General features: G+C 39.1%; 1 protein-coding gene and 1 non-coding gene across 3 annotated transcripts; one reads left to right on the top strand and one right to left on the bottom strand.

Moving 5' to 3' along the window:
* LTA4H (leukotriene A4 hydrolase) lies at window positions 1–14995 on the bottom strand. Of its 2 annotated transcripts, none has more exons than XM_066994787.1 (19): window positions 14766–14995; window positions 13741–13871; window positions 11582–11702; window positions 11031–11099; window positions 10276–10380; window positions 8959–9011; window positions 8259–8331; window positions 7812–7952; window positions 7555–7578; window positions 6464–6534; window positions 6234–6345; window positions 5019–5163; window positions 4831–4934; window positions 4427–4497; window positions 3799–3853; window positions 2827–2922; window positions 2209–2291; window positions 849–953; window positions 1–528 (listed from the first exon to the last, which is right to left on the bottom strand). In XM_066994787.1, the coding sequence occupies exons 1-19, from the start codon at window positions 14913–14915 to the stop codon at window positions 408–410; spliced, it is 1830 nt and encodes a 609-aa protein (XP_066850888.1). In that variant the 5' UTR covers window positions 14916–14995; the 3' UTR covers window positions 1–407. The 2 variants fall into 2 exon arrangements, with proteins under 2 accessions (XP_066850888.1, XP_047917179.1); XM_048061222.2 differs by lacking the exon at window positions 14766–14995 and adding an exon at window positions 14406–14629.
* Window positions 14996–15159: 164 nt separating this feature from the next.
* TRNAD-GUC (transfer RNA aspartic acid (anticodon GUC)) lies at window positions 15160–15231 on the top strand. The gene has a single exon. It is a non-coding gene; the product is annotated as a tRNA-Asp (tRNA).
* The last annotated feature ends 370 nt before the right edge of the window (window positions 15232–15601 follow it).

The raw sequence follows: 15601 nt of genomic DNA, 5'->3' as shown, positions 1-15601 counted from the left end.
CTGAGCAATAAAAAGATTTATTTTTCAGTTGTCAGATAGTTGAAGTTCCAATTGCATATTACTATGAAAAAAGAAAGCTATGCACAAAGAGCTATGCCGTCCACCAGTTAATTTTCCATGCTTTTAAATTCCATGATTCACTACATCTTATACAGCTTCTCTGCATGTTCCATGAATTGCTTGTAAGAAAACCTTCCTCCCAGTTCCAGAGATTTAGTGATTTTGCAGTAATAACTTGGGAGGTACAAAACAGAAAGTACCAAATTTGATCCAGAAAGTTCATTTTAAGCTAAATTAGTACCAAAGCAGCACATCATTTTATGGCATAATAAAGCACACATATGAATGGTTTGCAGAATCAGTCTTTTTTCAGCAACTAGAAAATTTCAAAGCAATCAATAAATTTGTCACTGATCCTGTTTCAAGTCTTTGCCCACAAGCATTGATGTGACTGGGTGCATACAGGCTCTGTGCTCTAGGAATGTCTTGACAGTCAGATCTCGAGACTTGTCAAAATTGTAAAGATCCCTGTAAAAAAAAACAACAAAAAAAAGCACAGTGTTATAAAAAATCTGTGAAAAAACAGTATAATGCAGATTTTCTCAAAGTTTTACTCTTCTCTTGACAGCCACACATTAAGGGACATACTGAGAAACTAGTATTTCCTCTATTAAAAAAGTCAGCAAGTGGAAAGTGACTCTGAAGATAAGCTTGTTGGCGGTATATAAAGAATTCTGTTTTATCACTATAAAATATAACATAAATACATTCACAATGTCAAGACATATATTCCATTGTACTAAAAACGCCAACCCTGTGAGCTCCTACAATTCGGAGATTACTTTTACCTGAACAATGGCCGAGTGAACTTCATCCTCCCTTGATCTGTTGCCATTTTTAGAGCCAGAGGAATAGCTTCTTCCCACTTGGACTGGATACAGAGGCGTAGCCATCTGAAAAAAAAAAGGAAAAAAGATATTTTTCATTTGCAGTTGTCTTATGATTCTACTTCCATAAGTGCCCTAGAAAGTGCTGTGTACTCATGGACTAGAATTTCAGCATACATAAAATACTAACTTAAGTGCAATATAAAATATTTAGTGTCTGAACGGCATGTTACAAAGTGGACTTTTCCATAAAACACAAAAAAAAGTTTCAAAGTTTCTCCAAAATTGTCTTTTTTTCTGTGGCTATGTATTTTTTATGTTAGAGCAGCATCCAGTTGCATCACTCAGAGCTGAATTATAAAGTACTTTCCACATTGACCAAGTTACCAAAAAACTTAAAGAAAAACACAGACAAAACCTCACCAAGTTTTGTTTTAAAAACATAAGAAAATAATCTTTCAAGAAACAAGAACTATATTTACAAGAACTATACTGTATGCTTAAAAGCATTTAGTTTTATTAATGATAAAGAATGAAGAACTCTAATTTAGCAATAAGGCAGAATATCACCACCACAAATGTACTCAAGTATGTAAAAATAGCAAAGTATGTAATTCTTCTAAATATTTGTGAAGATTACTTTTGTTCCCGAACAAAAAAAAACTTTTTAATTTAAAAAAAAATATATATTTTTTAAACACGTGACCTGTTTTAACAATGCATATACAAAGTAGAAGTTATGACGGCATAAGAATCAAGCCATTTAGCAAAAAGCTTTTCCTACTTGTTTAGAGACTTCTCTTGATATCTACTTATTTTGAAGACACAAAAGCTTTGTAATAGCAGGCATTAAGATGTGACAAAAAAAGTTTTCCGAGTTGCGTTGGAAAAGAAATACAAAACAAGCAAACAAAAACACACACAACATCAACAGAACTCATTAGGCCAACCCGGAAGATCTAGTCCTGACTGACAAATGGAAAGATTTTTCAAGTATCTTTGAGTCAAAGAGAGGCTCAGTAGTGTATTATCCAATACCGCCCCCAAAATAAATTATCAGGTCATCAGGTTCCTTTGCAAGCATGACAGATGTGAATAAAGCACAGCTAATCCACTGCTCCCTTCCTGTTGTTCTACTAGACTATATTTACCCAACTCATAAGTAACAATACCACTCTGGTAAGCAGGTTTACACATGCACATAAATAGTAATGACTGCATCAGAGCTATAAAACAGTATAGCTCAGACCATTTCTGAGGCAGCACAATTTGCTTTATGGAAGCATTTAAAGTGAGAAAAAATGTTCATACTAGAACAAACCTGAATCGTATTTCAGAATTAGTTATAGCATTGAAGTCATATACTTGCTGCATTCGTTTGACATGTGACACGGGAAGAGGAGCCTGAAAAAGGATATTGCATAGTCAGAAATAAGCCAGAGGAGCGCTTCATTCCACATACTCCAAAAATAAACAGGTTCATTTAAGAAGATTGATGCTACAAAGGATTTACAAGCTTATCATGATAAATATTTGAACTGGTTCCTTTCACCTCTTCAGAACATTAGGGAAAGGGCAAGGAATAAGTGTAATGGTTAGCAAATTCCCACATCCAGTACTACCAAAACATACAAATCTTGAACTAATTTAATTCTGTTTCATTTACAGCATTTATAGCTCATTTGCAGGTCGCAAACACCACATACAGACAAATTCAAGCACCTTCTAGTTTTGTTTTTATCTTTCAATCCAAGTAGTTCATATGTTGTTCATCAGCTGAAGAACCAAACTAAGTAGGGCTGATGGTTTTAGAGACTACATATGGTTAGAGCAGGTTATTTTAGCAAGACTTAAGAGACAATTTAATTCCAAAGAACTTTTGGTCTTCTGTGCCTGCTTTTGTGATACAAGAATCGGGTTACCCCAGGCATGCTTTTACCTCCAGCAGCAACTGTCCCAGGAACTCGATCAATTGATGAGATGACATTCCCTTCAGGTCTGCCGAGCTGAACGAGCCCAAATCACTCTCTTTTGCCTAGAAGAGAATGGTTTAAGTAAGTTTCTAATTGGTATTCTAAAGCACAAACAGGTGTTAACTTTGTTTCAACATCTCCATTTACTTTTGCTCCGTTTCCCATAAAAACACATCGATTTGTATTTGCACAGTAGACGCTACAAGATTCTAATGGTGGAGAGGGGAGGAGGTAAGCCATTGTCTGATGTTTGGTATTTCTTCACTTTCACTTCTACTTGTTTCCTCCCCACTGATCTTTCTGTCTCCCCTATCTTTCTATTAAAGCCACATGAAAATCAAATACTTTTTCTATAAAATTTTACACTGAGAAAACAAAGTTAAAGATAATATACAAGTAGAGTGAAAAGCCACAGAGCCAACAAAAGGAAGGTACATTGAATCCTTTGTTGGTTGTATGAGTTTAATGGTTAAAATTATGAGATAATTGTATGGTTATTAGGTATTTATTAAAATTTATGCATTTTAAGTTTTGACAAGAAATACATCCTAGCCCTAGTGTAACACAGAGGTATTACTGCTATATAATCAGTAACATAGAGATATCTCTCTTGATGTTTCTGATCAAGCCATAATAGTAGGGTTTCAAAAAGAACATTCTCAGTTTGGTTGTTACATCCACGTAACACAAAGCTGGCTGTGTGCCTCGGAAAAAAAAAAAGTACTGCATTTCACGTACAGAAGTCGTAGCAAATCCACAGACTCCGTGATGAAAGGCTAGTATACAGAATGCAAAATCCCTGGCAGCAATACTATCACCATAATAAATGCATACCCTCTCAGCAAATGATATATTCCAGAAGAGAATGGCTCACTTTGTGTATAGAAAATTAGCTTTTCAAGATACAGAGACGTTAGCAGAATTCTTGAACCACTCACTTTGATCCATCTTTGGCTCAAGGCGACGCAGGCATTTGCTAGTGTCATATCATAGCTGTCAGAGATTAAAAACAAAGGATCACACTTTGGAAACACAAAAAGCTCCTGTAATGTTTTTACAAGAATGCTTAGAAATTATTTTCAAATGGCTCCACTTCTGTTCATTGTAGGCTTCAACTCAATATTGAAACATAATTTACTAAAGTTCAGTTACCGTGAAATGTATTTTTGTTTTAGTTACAAGCATCTTGTGCATAGGTGACACTATGCGTTGATCTCATACACCTCTAAACTGGCTGGTATTTCCAAGTATATTGAACATATATTACACCATCTAAGTGAAAAGAGAGTATTATTCTAGCAAACTATCAGGGAAAAAAAAAAAAAGATACCTTGCCTGGCAAATTTCAAAATAAAATGAATTTTCACCAGAATAAAAAAAATGAAATATTAACAGCAGCACTTTCTTCTATATAAACATTTATCTATTTTTACATAGTGCAAGGATGTTTTCTAATAAAAGGCTTATGGGAAGACTTCTACCCTGTTTACAAACTGCTTCATGCCTGTTTGAAAAATCACGTGCAATCTGGACAAGGAAAACATACTATAAAAAAATAAAGCTTACGTAGGCTTCACTGGTGGCATTCCTGGAGCGTGCATCCAAGAGTTCCAGTCAACTTTATCAAGAATATCTACCTACAAGCAACACAAATTCTGACTGGATTTTAAGCATTTTTAGACAAAAGCATACCCTATAAAGACTAGTTTCAATTTGACTCCCCCCCCCCCAGCATCCCTCCAATTAACTTGGAGAATCTTATACACAGTACTTCAAAACAAAACATAACAGAAATAAAATACATCTAGGAAAAAAAGCATCGTAATGCAAACCCATCTTTGTAAGATTCCAGACTGCATCGCATTAAGATCAAGATAGAGGAGAAAGAAGAAGAACTGGTCCTTAACTCAGGAATTACCTTCTTGAAGTCATAGTTTTATATAATTGAAAGGCTTTAAATACAATCAAACCTTATCCTTGAAGTATGAGTACAAGAACTTCTTCCACTCATCAGTTCCTACGCTCTTATAAGCGAACTGCTGAATATAAGCCTTCAAGAAGCCCATGAAGACATCTAACAGTTAAAAAGAACAAACAATTGTTTCAATATTTGAAATTAAAATGGCAAAAATATATATGAAGTCTGACCAACACTTACCTGGTCCTCCAAGAAGTTGTTCAAGGTGAAAAAGCAAAGCAAAGCCTTTCTCATATGGAACAGATGAATAGGCAGCATCAAGATCTATTTCATTCAGATCAGGGACGAGGTTAGTTATGGGATTTGTATCTCCAAGAGTTTTTATCTGTGACAAAGATAAAAGAAAATACATGAATCTTTCTAGACTAACATTTTTGCAAGTCACCACTAATCCTATTTCTACAGGTATCATCAATCCAAGATAAAGAGAGCCTCATCTGAAATCATTCCATCTTTCTTTTTCTCAAGTTCTGAATCTGTACATAACACAGTTTACTGAACCTTCTTGTCCCCTCATTTTGTTGCACCAGTGACCAACCCCACATCAAACAGAAAGATGTTAGGATCAATCACACCATGTCTCTGTCATCCCAAAGCAGTTCATTACTCTCACATTTGTTGTAGTCAGGAGCACCTGGTGAAATATTTATCCCTTTGTTAACAAACTACTCAACAAATTACTCACTCTAAATATGTGGTATTAAAAAAACCAAACAGTAAGGAAACAATAAAATAGGCAAACTGCATCCCCAAACAGAGTGAGAAGGAGCTATGTTATCACAGACAAGAAATCTGAAAATTGAAGTTTAACTACGACATCTAACCATGAAACTAAACAACCCTCCTAGACAGCAACAGATTTGGAATACTCTCAGTTATAACTCAGCATGCATGAAAAAATAAATCCATTATTTGCATTTGGCACTGGCAATTCTGATGATTTTGCTTGCAGATAAGCTTGTGGGACTAAGGGACATAGTTAAGCGATGGGACTTGGCAGGTTGGGTTGATGGTTGGATTGGATGACCTTGAAGGTCTTTTCCAACTTGAATGATTCCATGATTCTACAATTTTGACAAGCTTTCAGCTGCCAATTAGTATGCTAACAGATAATAATACTACAGATTAGCCACATCAGTAACAACCTAGAGAGCCTGGAAAGATGCCCACCCTTCCAGAACAGCTTGAAACATTTCAAAATGCTTAATCTATTCTCTAAGTGTATTAAGCACTGGGAAGACAACATATAGCTTGTAATCAAAGGTGTGCACCTCTAGTAAGAAGGTGTTAGAAAAGCTGACTACATAAGCCTTATTTGTGGGAAATGTGAAATCAACTTTATTTTATTTAGGTATATACAACTTTGTTTTAGGTCAAAACTTTTAAGATACTTACTGTATTTTGCAGTTCCCTCCAACCACCAAGGGCTTGGAAGTGCCTGAACTGCTCACCAAACAACCGACCACCAATCCTGCGTTCCAGGTATACAGTATGTCCCTCATTCAGCCTGGAAATACATTGATAACGTCAGCATTGGTAGGATAGCAGAATTCATTTCATTGGTCTCTTTACATATCATTTTTAATACATGGTTTGCATTACATTGCATCGAATATCATACCTACCAAAAATGCTCCCACGTTTTGTTTGTTACCAAGTTTCCTGTCCAACTATGAGAAATTTCATGAGCAATAACCTAAAACGCAGAAGAACAATGACAGTCTTACTGTTCAGACTCCTCTTGAAAACGAATGAATGATCAAATCCCTATAGAAAGGGAAAATCCTAGCAGGATTACTGCACTGTGTTCACAAAGCCAACTGATATTGTATAATATTGGGTCTGTAAACTTATCCATATAAAATATTATTTAAAGGACTAACAATGTCTTTGAACGGACCTTCTCCAGAAAGGATTTTGAATTTGTAGCTTGCAAGTCACAGAGCCACATTGATCAACAAAAATAATTCCTCTGATAGTACCATGCAGGCACTCGTTTATGAAGTTGTATTACAGAACACTGGATACATTACAAGCCATGAACTATTACTACTTTCCCACATAAGCAAACAATGCTGGGCTGGGATGTTCTAAAACAGCAAACAGGAAGCAGGATAATGATGCAAAATGTACCCATGTCTAATATTTCAGTTTTCTTGGCAGAAAACTCATGTAAGGAATCATATTCACTTTTTAAGCAGTATATCAGTCTGGTAAGAGAGACTAAAAGAGATAAAACAGCATCCAGAGTACTCAACTTCCCAGACAAAACAAGAATTTATTCACATCATTCTCACGATTTCCACTTTAAAAGAAAAACCGTACCCAATGTGAGTTCTAGTACGTAGATAGATATATAGAGGAAGAAATTCTCTACAAACAATTCAGATGAAATCAATTTAGTTGTGATTTTAAGCATACAGGACAAGAAGACTGTAACTGAGCAGCAGACTTCAGTCAGTCTCCTATGTATACAGACAGCCACGTTATTTTCATCTGTTAATTTTATAAGTGAATGTATAAAAATGGGTACATCTCCAGTTTCTCTAGAGTTTACTTAGAACTAAAACTCACTTTGTAAGACTTCTTGAATCACTGCATTAACTTTTAATTCCCCCAATGAACAAGAGACTAAGTTTTCAGCCATCCATTACAAAGCTAAGATGCAAATTCAGCCTATGCCGTGCTTGAAGACATGAACTTATTGAGCACTTACATTCGATAGAGATCGATCACCTGCCTAAAAAAAAAAAAAAAAAAGACAAGGTAAGACAACATAGTTGTCAGTTCAAGTAAAACTCAATATACACCACTTACTACAGTTCCATGCATGATCCCTGAACTCCAAAGGGGGCAGAAAAATTTAGAGTTCTCTCTGGGGGGGAAGATTAGCAGTCTGTAAATTAACATCCATCACTTGATGGATGAGCGAGCTCTAAGGAAAAGCTGAATTTTTGTCAGTATTACACTTACCAATAGTGTTGGAGTCACAAAAGTAAGACAAGGATTCTCCATGCCACCATAAGGAAACGAAGGTGGTAAGACTAACAAGTCATACTGTCCCCATACATAGGGTCCTGCTAAATCTTCTGCTGTTTGCAGCATAGCTTCAGTCTGAAACAAGAATTCACGTTAGTCTGACTACAAACGCTAAACAAGTTATAAGCTACTGACCCCACACTTCATTCTCTTTGACCTTGGGAAGTCCCACATGTAAGATGAGCACAACACTGCACATCAGTGCTTTTGTTCAGTAGGAGTTTTGTGCTGTGCTAGAAGAGCAGCATTTTTTGTGGTGGGAAGCAGAGGAAGGAGGACTATGGATGAACAAATCTGGACAAAACCCGAAGCTACAGCCAGTTCCTTTTCCACTACCATGTAAAACAATTAGTTGACAAAACATTTCTGTTAATTACCTACCTCAGCAAATTCATAGGCTGATTTATCCACTAACTCCTTTTCAGCCCACACCAGTGTCCTTGGACCAATCTGCCTGTTGAAAGTGAAAATGCCAGTAAGACACCACGAACGGGAAATCATTCCATGGGAAGTTAACACGGAGAGCATATGTTTAATGTGCTCATGAGAAACCCATGATGCTGAAGAAACTCGTTAGAGTCTTCCTCTCCACTGCTAAAGTGACACTAGAAGAAGCTTTAGAAAATAAACAAGCCATAAGTATCCACTGCTCAGGACAAATAAATGGACAACACGTTTACAGATTTTAAAATGCTGTAAACCCTAACACACAAGCATTATTCTGGGCTAGCTTAACACATTCTTGTGCAGACAAGCAATGAGGCTGAAAATTTCATTTTTTGCCTTTTGTACATAATCAGGTTTATCTGTTACCACAGGAAAAAAGATACTACCCTGAGCTAAAAGTGCCCTTAGGAGATCTCAATGAACTCCAGAGTCTTCAGAGTATTTCTTTATCTTACAGCAAAAGTATATTCAGTAGAAAAATGATGCAAGAGTGAATCAAGATGCACACGGCGTGATTCAAAGATTTCACAAAACAGTAATAAATTCAGCAAGGTGCAGTACTGTAGAACAAATGAAATATTCTGAAGATTTATTTAAACAATTGTTAATATTTACTTTATACAGATACACTCACCTGCTTTCTAAAGCTCCGACCACTAAAGCAATCAAGTAGCAAGGTATGGGAACCTAAATGAGAACATGAAAAAAAACCTTACTGTAAAGTGAGCTATCAGTATCATTGATTCAAAGAAAAACAAAGTTATTTAAACAAAGGAGTATGTACATTTCCACCACATCTTTCTGTCTTACATTAGGATAAAGGCTTTTTTTTCCCCAGATGATATTCCTTTAGATAAAAGTACTTGTTTCATTGATCTTTCAGGTAAAGGCCACAAAATTTTAAGTACCATTTCTGCTTGAAAAGAAAAATCCTGTAGCTGTAGGATAGCACAGCACCACTGATTTGGTTACTGTTCAAAAGAAAGTTAGTTTTCTAAACTAATTCCAGTGTTACTAAATTTTAAGGAAACAGGTAACATACAACAAACACCTTACAAACTAGACCAAGAGTTGCAACGGTTTTTGGCTCTACAGAGCAGGTACTGTATTGAAGAGCTCACAGATAAGGTGACCACTTTTTTTTTTTTCTTTCCCCTCCCCTCTCTCAAGTTTCACACAGCAGCCAAATCAACCCAACAGCTGCTGGAGTTGAGGCTCCACTCCTCTCCCCAGCCACTCAAGTTCATCCATCCATCCTTCCATGCACTTATTCAGACCCTCCAGTGGTCCAGATCAACTTACTAAAATCTTTCATTTTTTGCTGCCTACTCAGCAAAATGAACTAAGCTCCCTAAGAGATCCCATACACACCAGAGCTGTAACCCCAAAAGCTGTGAGAACGAAAAAGCCAGGAGAGTAAATTGACACTGCCACTGTAGGAACACTGGAATCATTAAACTAGCTGCACCACTTAATGAAACTTCATCCTAACAAAAGTAATTTTTTAATTAGATAGAGGCACTTTCCATAAAAGCCAAAGTTTTCACCTTTTTAATAGTCTCTGTTGTCAGAATGTGCCCAACTTCAAGTTTAATTTGATTCCAATGCTCTGCTTCACTGCAAAAATCTAGGTAAGCTTAAAATTTGCAGGATCTGGTTTTCAAAATTCACTCCTATGTTATTAAATCCCACCCATTAGTTCCCAAGAACCAATGCAGGCAGAGGTGTTTCCATAGTACTAGCTTTCAGCGTATTAAGCACATCCAAAAAAATCACCAGGCTTTTCTGGGAATTCCAGATGTCCAGGAAACATCACCAACACCTACTGGGTTGAACCTATTGTCAGTCACTTACTTACTGGTGATATCAAAAACACACCTGAAATGGCTGTAAGCTGCAAGAGTTAGGAAAAAAGACATTAAGAATCCCTCTACTAGCCTGTAGCACTCACATTCTGTCTGAAACGGTATATCTTCCGACTGCTGTCCTCTGGGTCAGGCATTTCTCCGTCGCGATTGGCACTCATAAGAGCCACCAGCTCTTTAGGAACAGACACCTGAAAGAAGGTTGTGCAACCGTGAGGAACTCAGTTGGCATACGGGAGTATATAATATACTAGAAACAGCTAGAGCAAAAAGAGCAGTAAAAAAAATTTCTATCCGAAAATTTTCCCCCTCAAGTAGAATATAAAGCATAAAATATTGCCTTAGGGCAATATTTAATCAACCAAAAGGACTACCTCTGACAAATATTCAAAGTTTCACTTTCTTTAGACTACTGATCATCACAATGCACATCTCTCTTTGTGCTTCTTTAAAACAATCAGACTAGTTATGACAACACTGCAAAGATGCCCCAGCTACGTACCAGAAAGTATACTTAAGGATATGAAAGTCACTTCAAGTATTTTTTACTTTGCAACACTTTGTTGTTTGACTGACAGATTTTCCTGATTTAAGACTATATTTTTTTTCCTACTCCAGAACTTTTTTTCTTTTAGAAATAAAAATACACATGAATGAAAAAAAGAGATGATGCCTAGAGAAGTGCTACAGGGAAGATACGCGCATTTTTGGCTCTTGCAGTAAGCTAAAAGTCAATATTCTCTGTTGTTATTTGAGGCCATATGCTAGCAGCTACAAAAAAACCCAAATCACTCATTGTAGTGGTTGCATTTATTTAGGCACATGACTTAGATTCATCTACCTCTGCATAGTACGTTAGCTTCACAGCTGGTGTGTCTTGGCAAGGAAGGATGGCTCTGCAATGGGTAGCCTTGAAGAAAAAACATAAAATGTAGCATTCTTTCTTACACAAAGGATTACAAATGAACCAGTATTATATTGGAAACCTATACAGCTCCTGCAGTGAATTCATTATCTGCAAACCAATACTTCCTGTCATTTATAGCTTACACTAGTTTTTATAATGAAAGATTTTCTAAAAAAAAAAAAAACAAACAAAAAAAACCCACAACAGCATATGCTGATTGCAAAGGACTAGATATTCTTCAGCAAGAATACTGGAAAAGGTAAAGCAGTTCTGGACCTATTAAACTACAAACGTATAATAAAATCTCAGCAATGTCCTTATTTCAGTGTTTCTGTTTAGGGCCTTTGAAACACACAATTCGAAGTTATAGGTTATTGTACTTTCCCCTACTAGCCTTCCTCTCCTGTTTAGGAACTGCAGGAATTGATATGTAAACAACAACTGTGATACATAAACAACAACTTAGAAAAATTAGTCAACTCAACCTGGCACTGGCTGAAGAGAAATGGGTGTTTCTTTCCAGAAGTTTGCTCTGGTGTAAACCATTGGAGAGCTGAAGACTTTGGAGAGCTTTCAAAAGAAATTTCGATAATTGCTTCCTGTCCCCTGTACAATAAAGAACACAGTCAGTTTTGACAGGACTTGTGATCACTCCCGGCATTCCCCTACAAAGCTTGCTGGAAAATGGGTCTGCTGCGCTGTCTCAGGAGCACTGATAATACAAACAAGTAGCACACTACTATAACTTCTCCTTTCCAGTTATAAAAATCAGCTGTTTTATTTCAATTTTAATGTCACAAGGACACTTCCGTTATTGTTTTTAGTAACCAGAATTTTCTCCTCTTCTACAGTTCAAGGAGAATATGGACTTTCTCTGTAAACTATTTGAGCACTTAAGTTCATACAGTTTTCCCACAACTATCTAATGCTGTACACATAAGAAATTCAGCACAGTAAGCAAACAAAAAAGCATATATTACATGCCATAACAACACAGGATTTGCACATTGTGTAAATCACAATAACTGTGCAGTTGATATTAGATTCTGTAAAAGTGATCCTCAAGAAGAAAAAAATACTATAAATAATAATTACTAGGAAACCCTACGAGCAGTAAGGTTAACAAGAAAAAAAAAGTTTAAATTTAATTTAAGGCTTAAGAACTGGTATTAAGTTAAATCTAACAGCTCTGTGGTGGATTAGCACCAGCTTGCTAGCAAGAGAAAACAAAAAAAAAATAATGACAAGTTCATCTTTTTTTTTTTTTCAAGCAGAACAAAACCAGGACCAACAGCAAAAGCAGGCAGAAGTACTTGCTTTTATTATCTGAAAGCTCCATGTATACATGCATTTCTCTCGAATTAACAATCCAGTCATAAATCAGAACAAACTCCAGCAATCAAAACAGTTGGACACTAGATAAGCCGACCAGGTATACATATCTCGTTTATAACTGGTATTCCAAAGTACATATTTGACAGGAAAAGAAAAAACAATTTGTATTACCATAAGGCACATACGCTTACTGAACTGTCAGACTTCCAGTTGTAGCTCTTAACCTTTCCTATCACTGTTCTATTTCGATTTACATGGCAGACTATAACATAAGATCATAAATTCTTACAACCAAGACTCAGAACTATTTGTAGGTGGTTTTTCTTAGCAGGAATTCTGGTGATAAAAAAAAAAAATCTGAAAGTCAAACAAAATAAACAATTCCTTATGTCTCTGCTGCTGCCTGTTTGTCCAAGGCGTTCATTCATTCAATTGCACATCAAACCACCAGTGCTCTCCCAGAAGGGACAGATATTTTATGACAGCCTTTTTTCTTCTACTTCATATATGTTTCTAAACTGCACTAATTAAGCGAGCGAAGAAAAAATTTAGAACCAAAGATGAATTTGTAGGGATAGTAAACAGTTTTGAAAATGAAACAATAAGAAACAACTTACAATTTTATTCAAGAAGTGAACCTCCTTATACAATCAGGACTTTCAGCTTTAGCACGAGATGACAGAGTTGTAGCATACAATGCAAACTGCCAAAAAACGTATCACACTTTGGCAACAACTTTTTATTCCACGCAACTTCGAAGAGGTAGATTGTCATTCTCCATCATGCTGCCAAAACTCAAGTTCCTCTTTTTAGGGTACTTGAGTTAGGCAATACAATAAAACTTCTATTACTTGAAAACATATTCCCAGCTAATTGTAGTGGCAACCTGCACTTCTATGGTAACGCAGGATCAGTCCTTGTATAAAGGAAAGGAGAACAGGGTCTGTAACTCCACATGCTCCACACTGGAGCACTTCCAAACAAGACACAACTCCGGTAGGTGAAGAACATTAACGATAAGAAGCGCTGGAACAACTGTGAAACAGCCCACATCATTTCGCTGCTTACTTTAGCGAGCCACTCTGTACGTTTCTAATATAGAGACCTGGACACAGGTACAGACTCCCAAAGCTTTGCCTGTCTAATGAAGGCCAAATATTAATTTTATCTACATCACACATCAAATACATTCGACACCTTAATTTACAAGTCCCTTTGAAAGCTTTACACAAAGACCTTGCAAGCACAAAAGCAGCTTATATAGCACAGCTTGGAAAGCATCTGAAAGAACAGGCAAGTGTGTATATACCTTCTTAGCTCAAAAGGAAGCGTGATTTCCAACGGGGTCCCCTTGAACTTATGTTTTTCTCCAAAACCAAATTTTGCATCCTGTCCATTCACGGTCACTTTAAATACCTGGAGGTCTTTTGTATCCAAGACCTGTAACGAAGCAAGTATTACCTACTTGTTAAACAGAGTAACAATTAACACAGCGCTCCTCAAATCATAAAGACAAGTCTATCTGAAGCAAAAAAGAAAGTTTAAATACTTCTAAGTAAAACCAGAATAATTAAATAACCACCTTGAGTACCGGGGATCAGAATTTTAAGACAGCAGCACGGAACTTGACAAACTGGAGGGAGAGGAGGGTGAAAGATGATTTCTGACTATGAACGCGGAAAAGGGGAAACAGGAGTTTACCAGGCAAACTACAAAGGTAAAGGAGCTCACGTGGCTGCCACGGAATAAGGATACAAGAATGCCTGCCAAGGTTTCCAATCTGAAATTGGCCGCCGTGAGCCGAGCCCTTCGTGCAAGCGATGAACAAGGCAGCAGCGTTCACATATGGGACGTGAATAAAGTTTTGGTCTTCGTTATTAACAGAGTGGACTTTCCTAAAATACCCGCGCCAACCCCGAAAGGGTTTTATGGAGACAGCAGGGGGAAAAAGCAACCGAAGCAAAGCAACCCCACCATAAAAGAACACGAGGAAAGCCTCACTCCGCACACAGAGCAAGGCTTGTATTCGCGGTATCAGAGACCAGCCGACGCAGCGAGGAGCCAGAAGACGAGAAGCCCTCAGCGCAGCTCCCCAAAGCTCGACTCCCGTCCTGCCGGCAGCAGGCTCCTCGCCGTGTCAGGGGCACGGCGCCCGGCTCCCCGCTAAACCCCCGCCGCAGGCCGCGGCTTCGGGGGGCGGCAGGGGCCGGGGGAACGGCTGAGGGGAGCCCGAGGGGAGCCTGAGGGCAGGCGGCGGCCCCGGCCCCGGCCCCGGCCCCGGCCCCTCAGCGCGGGGGCTCCCCGCTCCCCGCCCCCCCCCCCGCCCGCCGTTACCAGGCAACGCAGCGCCTCGCGCTCGGCGCGCACGGTGAAGGCGGCCGCGCCCCGCAGCGCCCGCGCGCCGAAGTCCACGCGGCAGCGCAGGTGGAGGTGGCGCGTGAGGCAGCACGCGGGGGACGCGAACGAGCTGGGGTCCGCCGCCATCGCCCGCGCTCTGCACGCTGACCGCCGGCCGCGCGCCGCCTCCGCCGAGGGGAGGGGGGAGCAGGGGAGGGCGGCGCGCGGGGGCCGCTGGGAAATGTAGTTCTGCGCGGAGAGGGAACCTGCGAGGGCAGCGCGCGGGGGACTGCGCCTCCCGGGGTGCAGCGCGGCGGGGGCGGGGCGCGGCGCTGCGCTCTGCGTGCGGAGAGCGATGTAGCGGCTGCGCGCCAACATCCTCACGTACAGTTCCTCGTTAGTATAGTGGTAAGTATCCCCGCCTGTCACGCGGGAGACCGGGGTTCGATTCCCCGACGGGGAGGTACGAAATGTTTTCCTTCCCTCGCCTCCAATTTGTGAAATCGAAGCTGTTGCAAGAAAAAACGTTGAAATTGTACCGCAGTTTGTTTTTTTTTTTTCTTAAAAAAAAGGAAACAAAGAAGAAACCTGCAGGACCAGGGCGGTCCAGGCGGCTGGCGGTGCAGCTGCAGGAATTTACAAGCTCAGCGGCGTAACTGAAAGAACACATGGGGAAAGCGTTTTCACATTTAAACAGCTCAAGCAGCTAAACAGGGGGGTCTAGCCGAGCCTTCCCAAACCATTCACCTTTTCTTTCTCCCACCGAGCTGGAAGAACGCCCAGCCCTGAGGCAGGAATGGCGGGCACGCAGGCGGTGCTGGACAAAGGGGCGC

The sequence above is a fragment of the Anser cygnoides genome, chromosome 1, assembly GCF_040182565.1.
Source record: "Anser cygnoides isolate HZ-2024a breed goose chromosome 1, Taihu_goose_T2T_genome, whole genome shotgun sequence".
In the NCBI taxonomy this organism is placed as follows: Eukaryota; Metazoa; Chordata; class Aves; order Anseriformes; family Anatidae; genus Anser; species Anser cygnoides.
The sequence above is the reverse complement of the archived record's forward strand: the minus strand, read 5'-3'. Positions and strand labels throughout refer to the sequence as shown.

Excerpts from the sequence above, each read along its gene's own strand:
- LTA4H (XM_066994787.1), bottom strand. The coding sequence starts at position 14,915 with ATGGCGGCGGACCCCAGCTCGTTCGCGTCCCCCGCGTGCTGCCTCACG. Across the intron at positions 8,332-8,958 it reads GTCGGAGCTTTAGAAAGCAG|GCAGATTGGTCCAAGGACAC; the intron begins GTGAGTGTATCT and ends CACTTTCAACAG. Across the intron at positions 3,854-4,426 it reads ATGCCACCAGTGAAGCCTAC|CTATGATATGACACTAGCAA; the intron begins GTAAGCTTTATT and ends AATCTCTGACAG.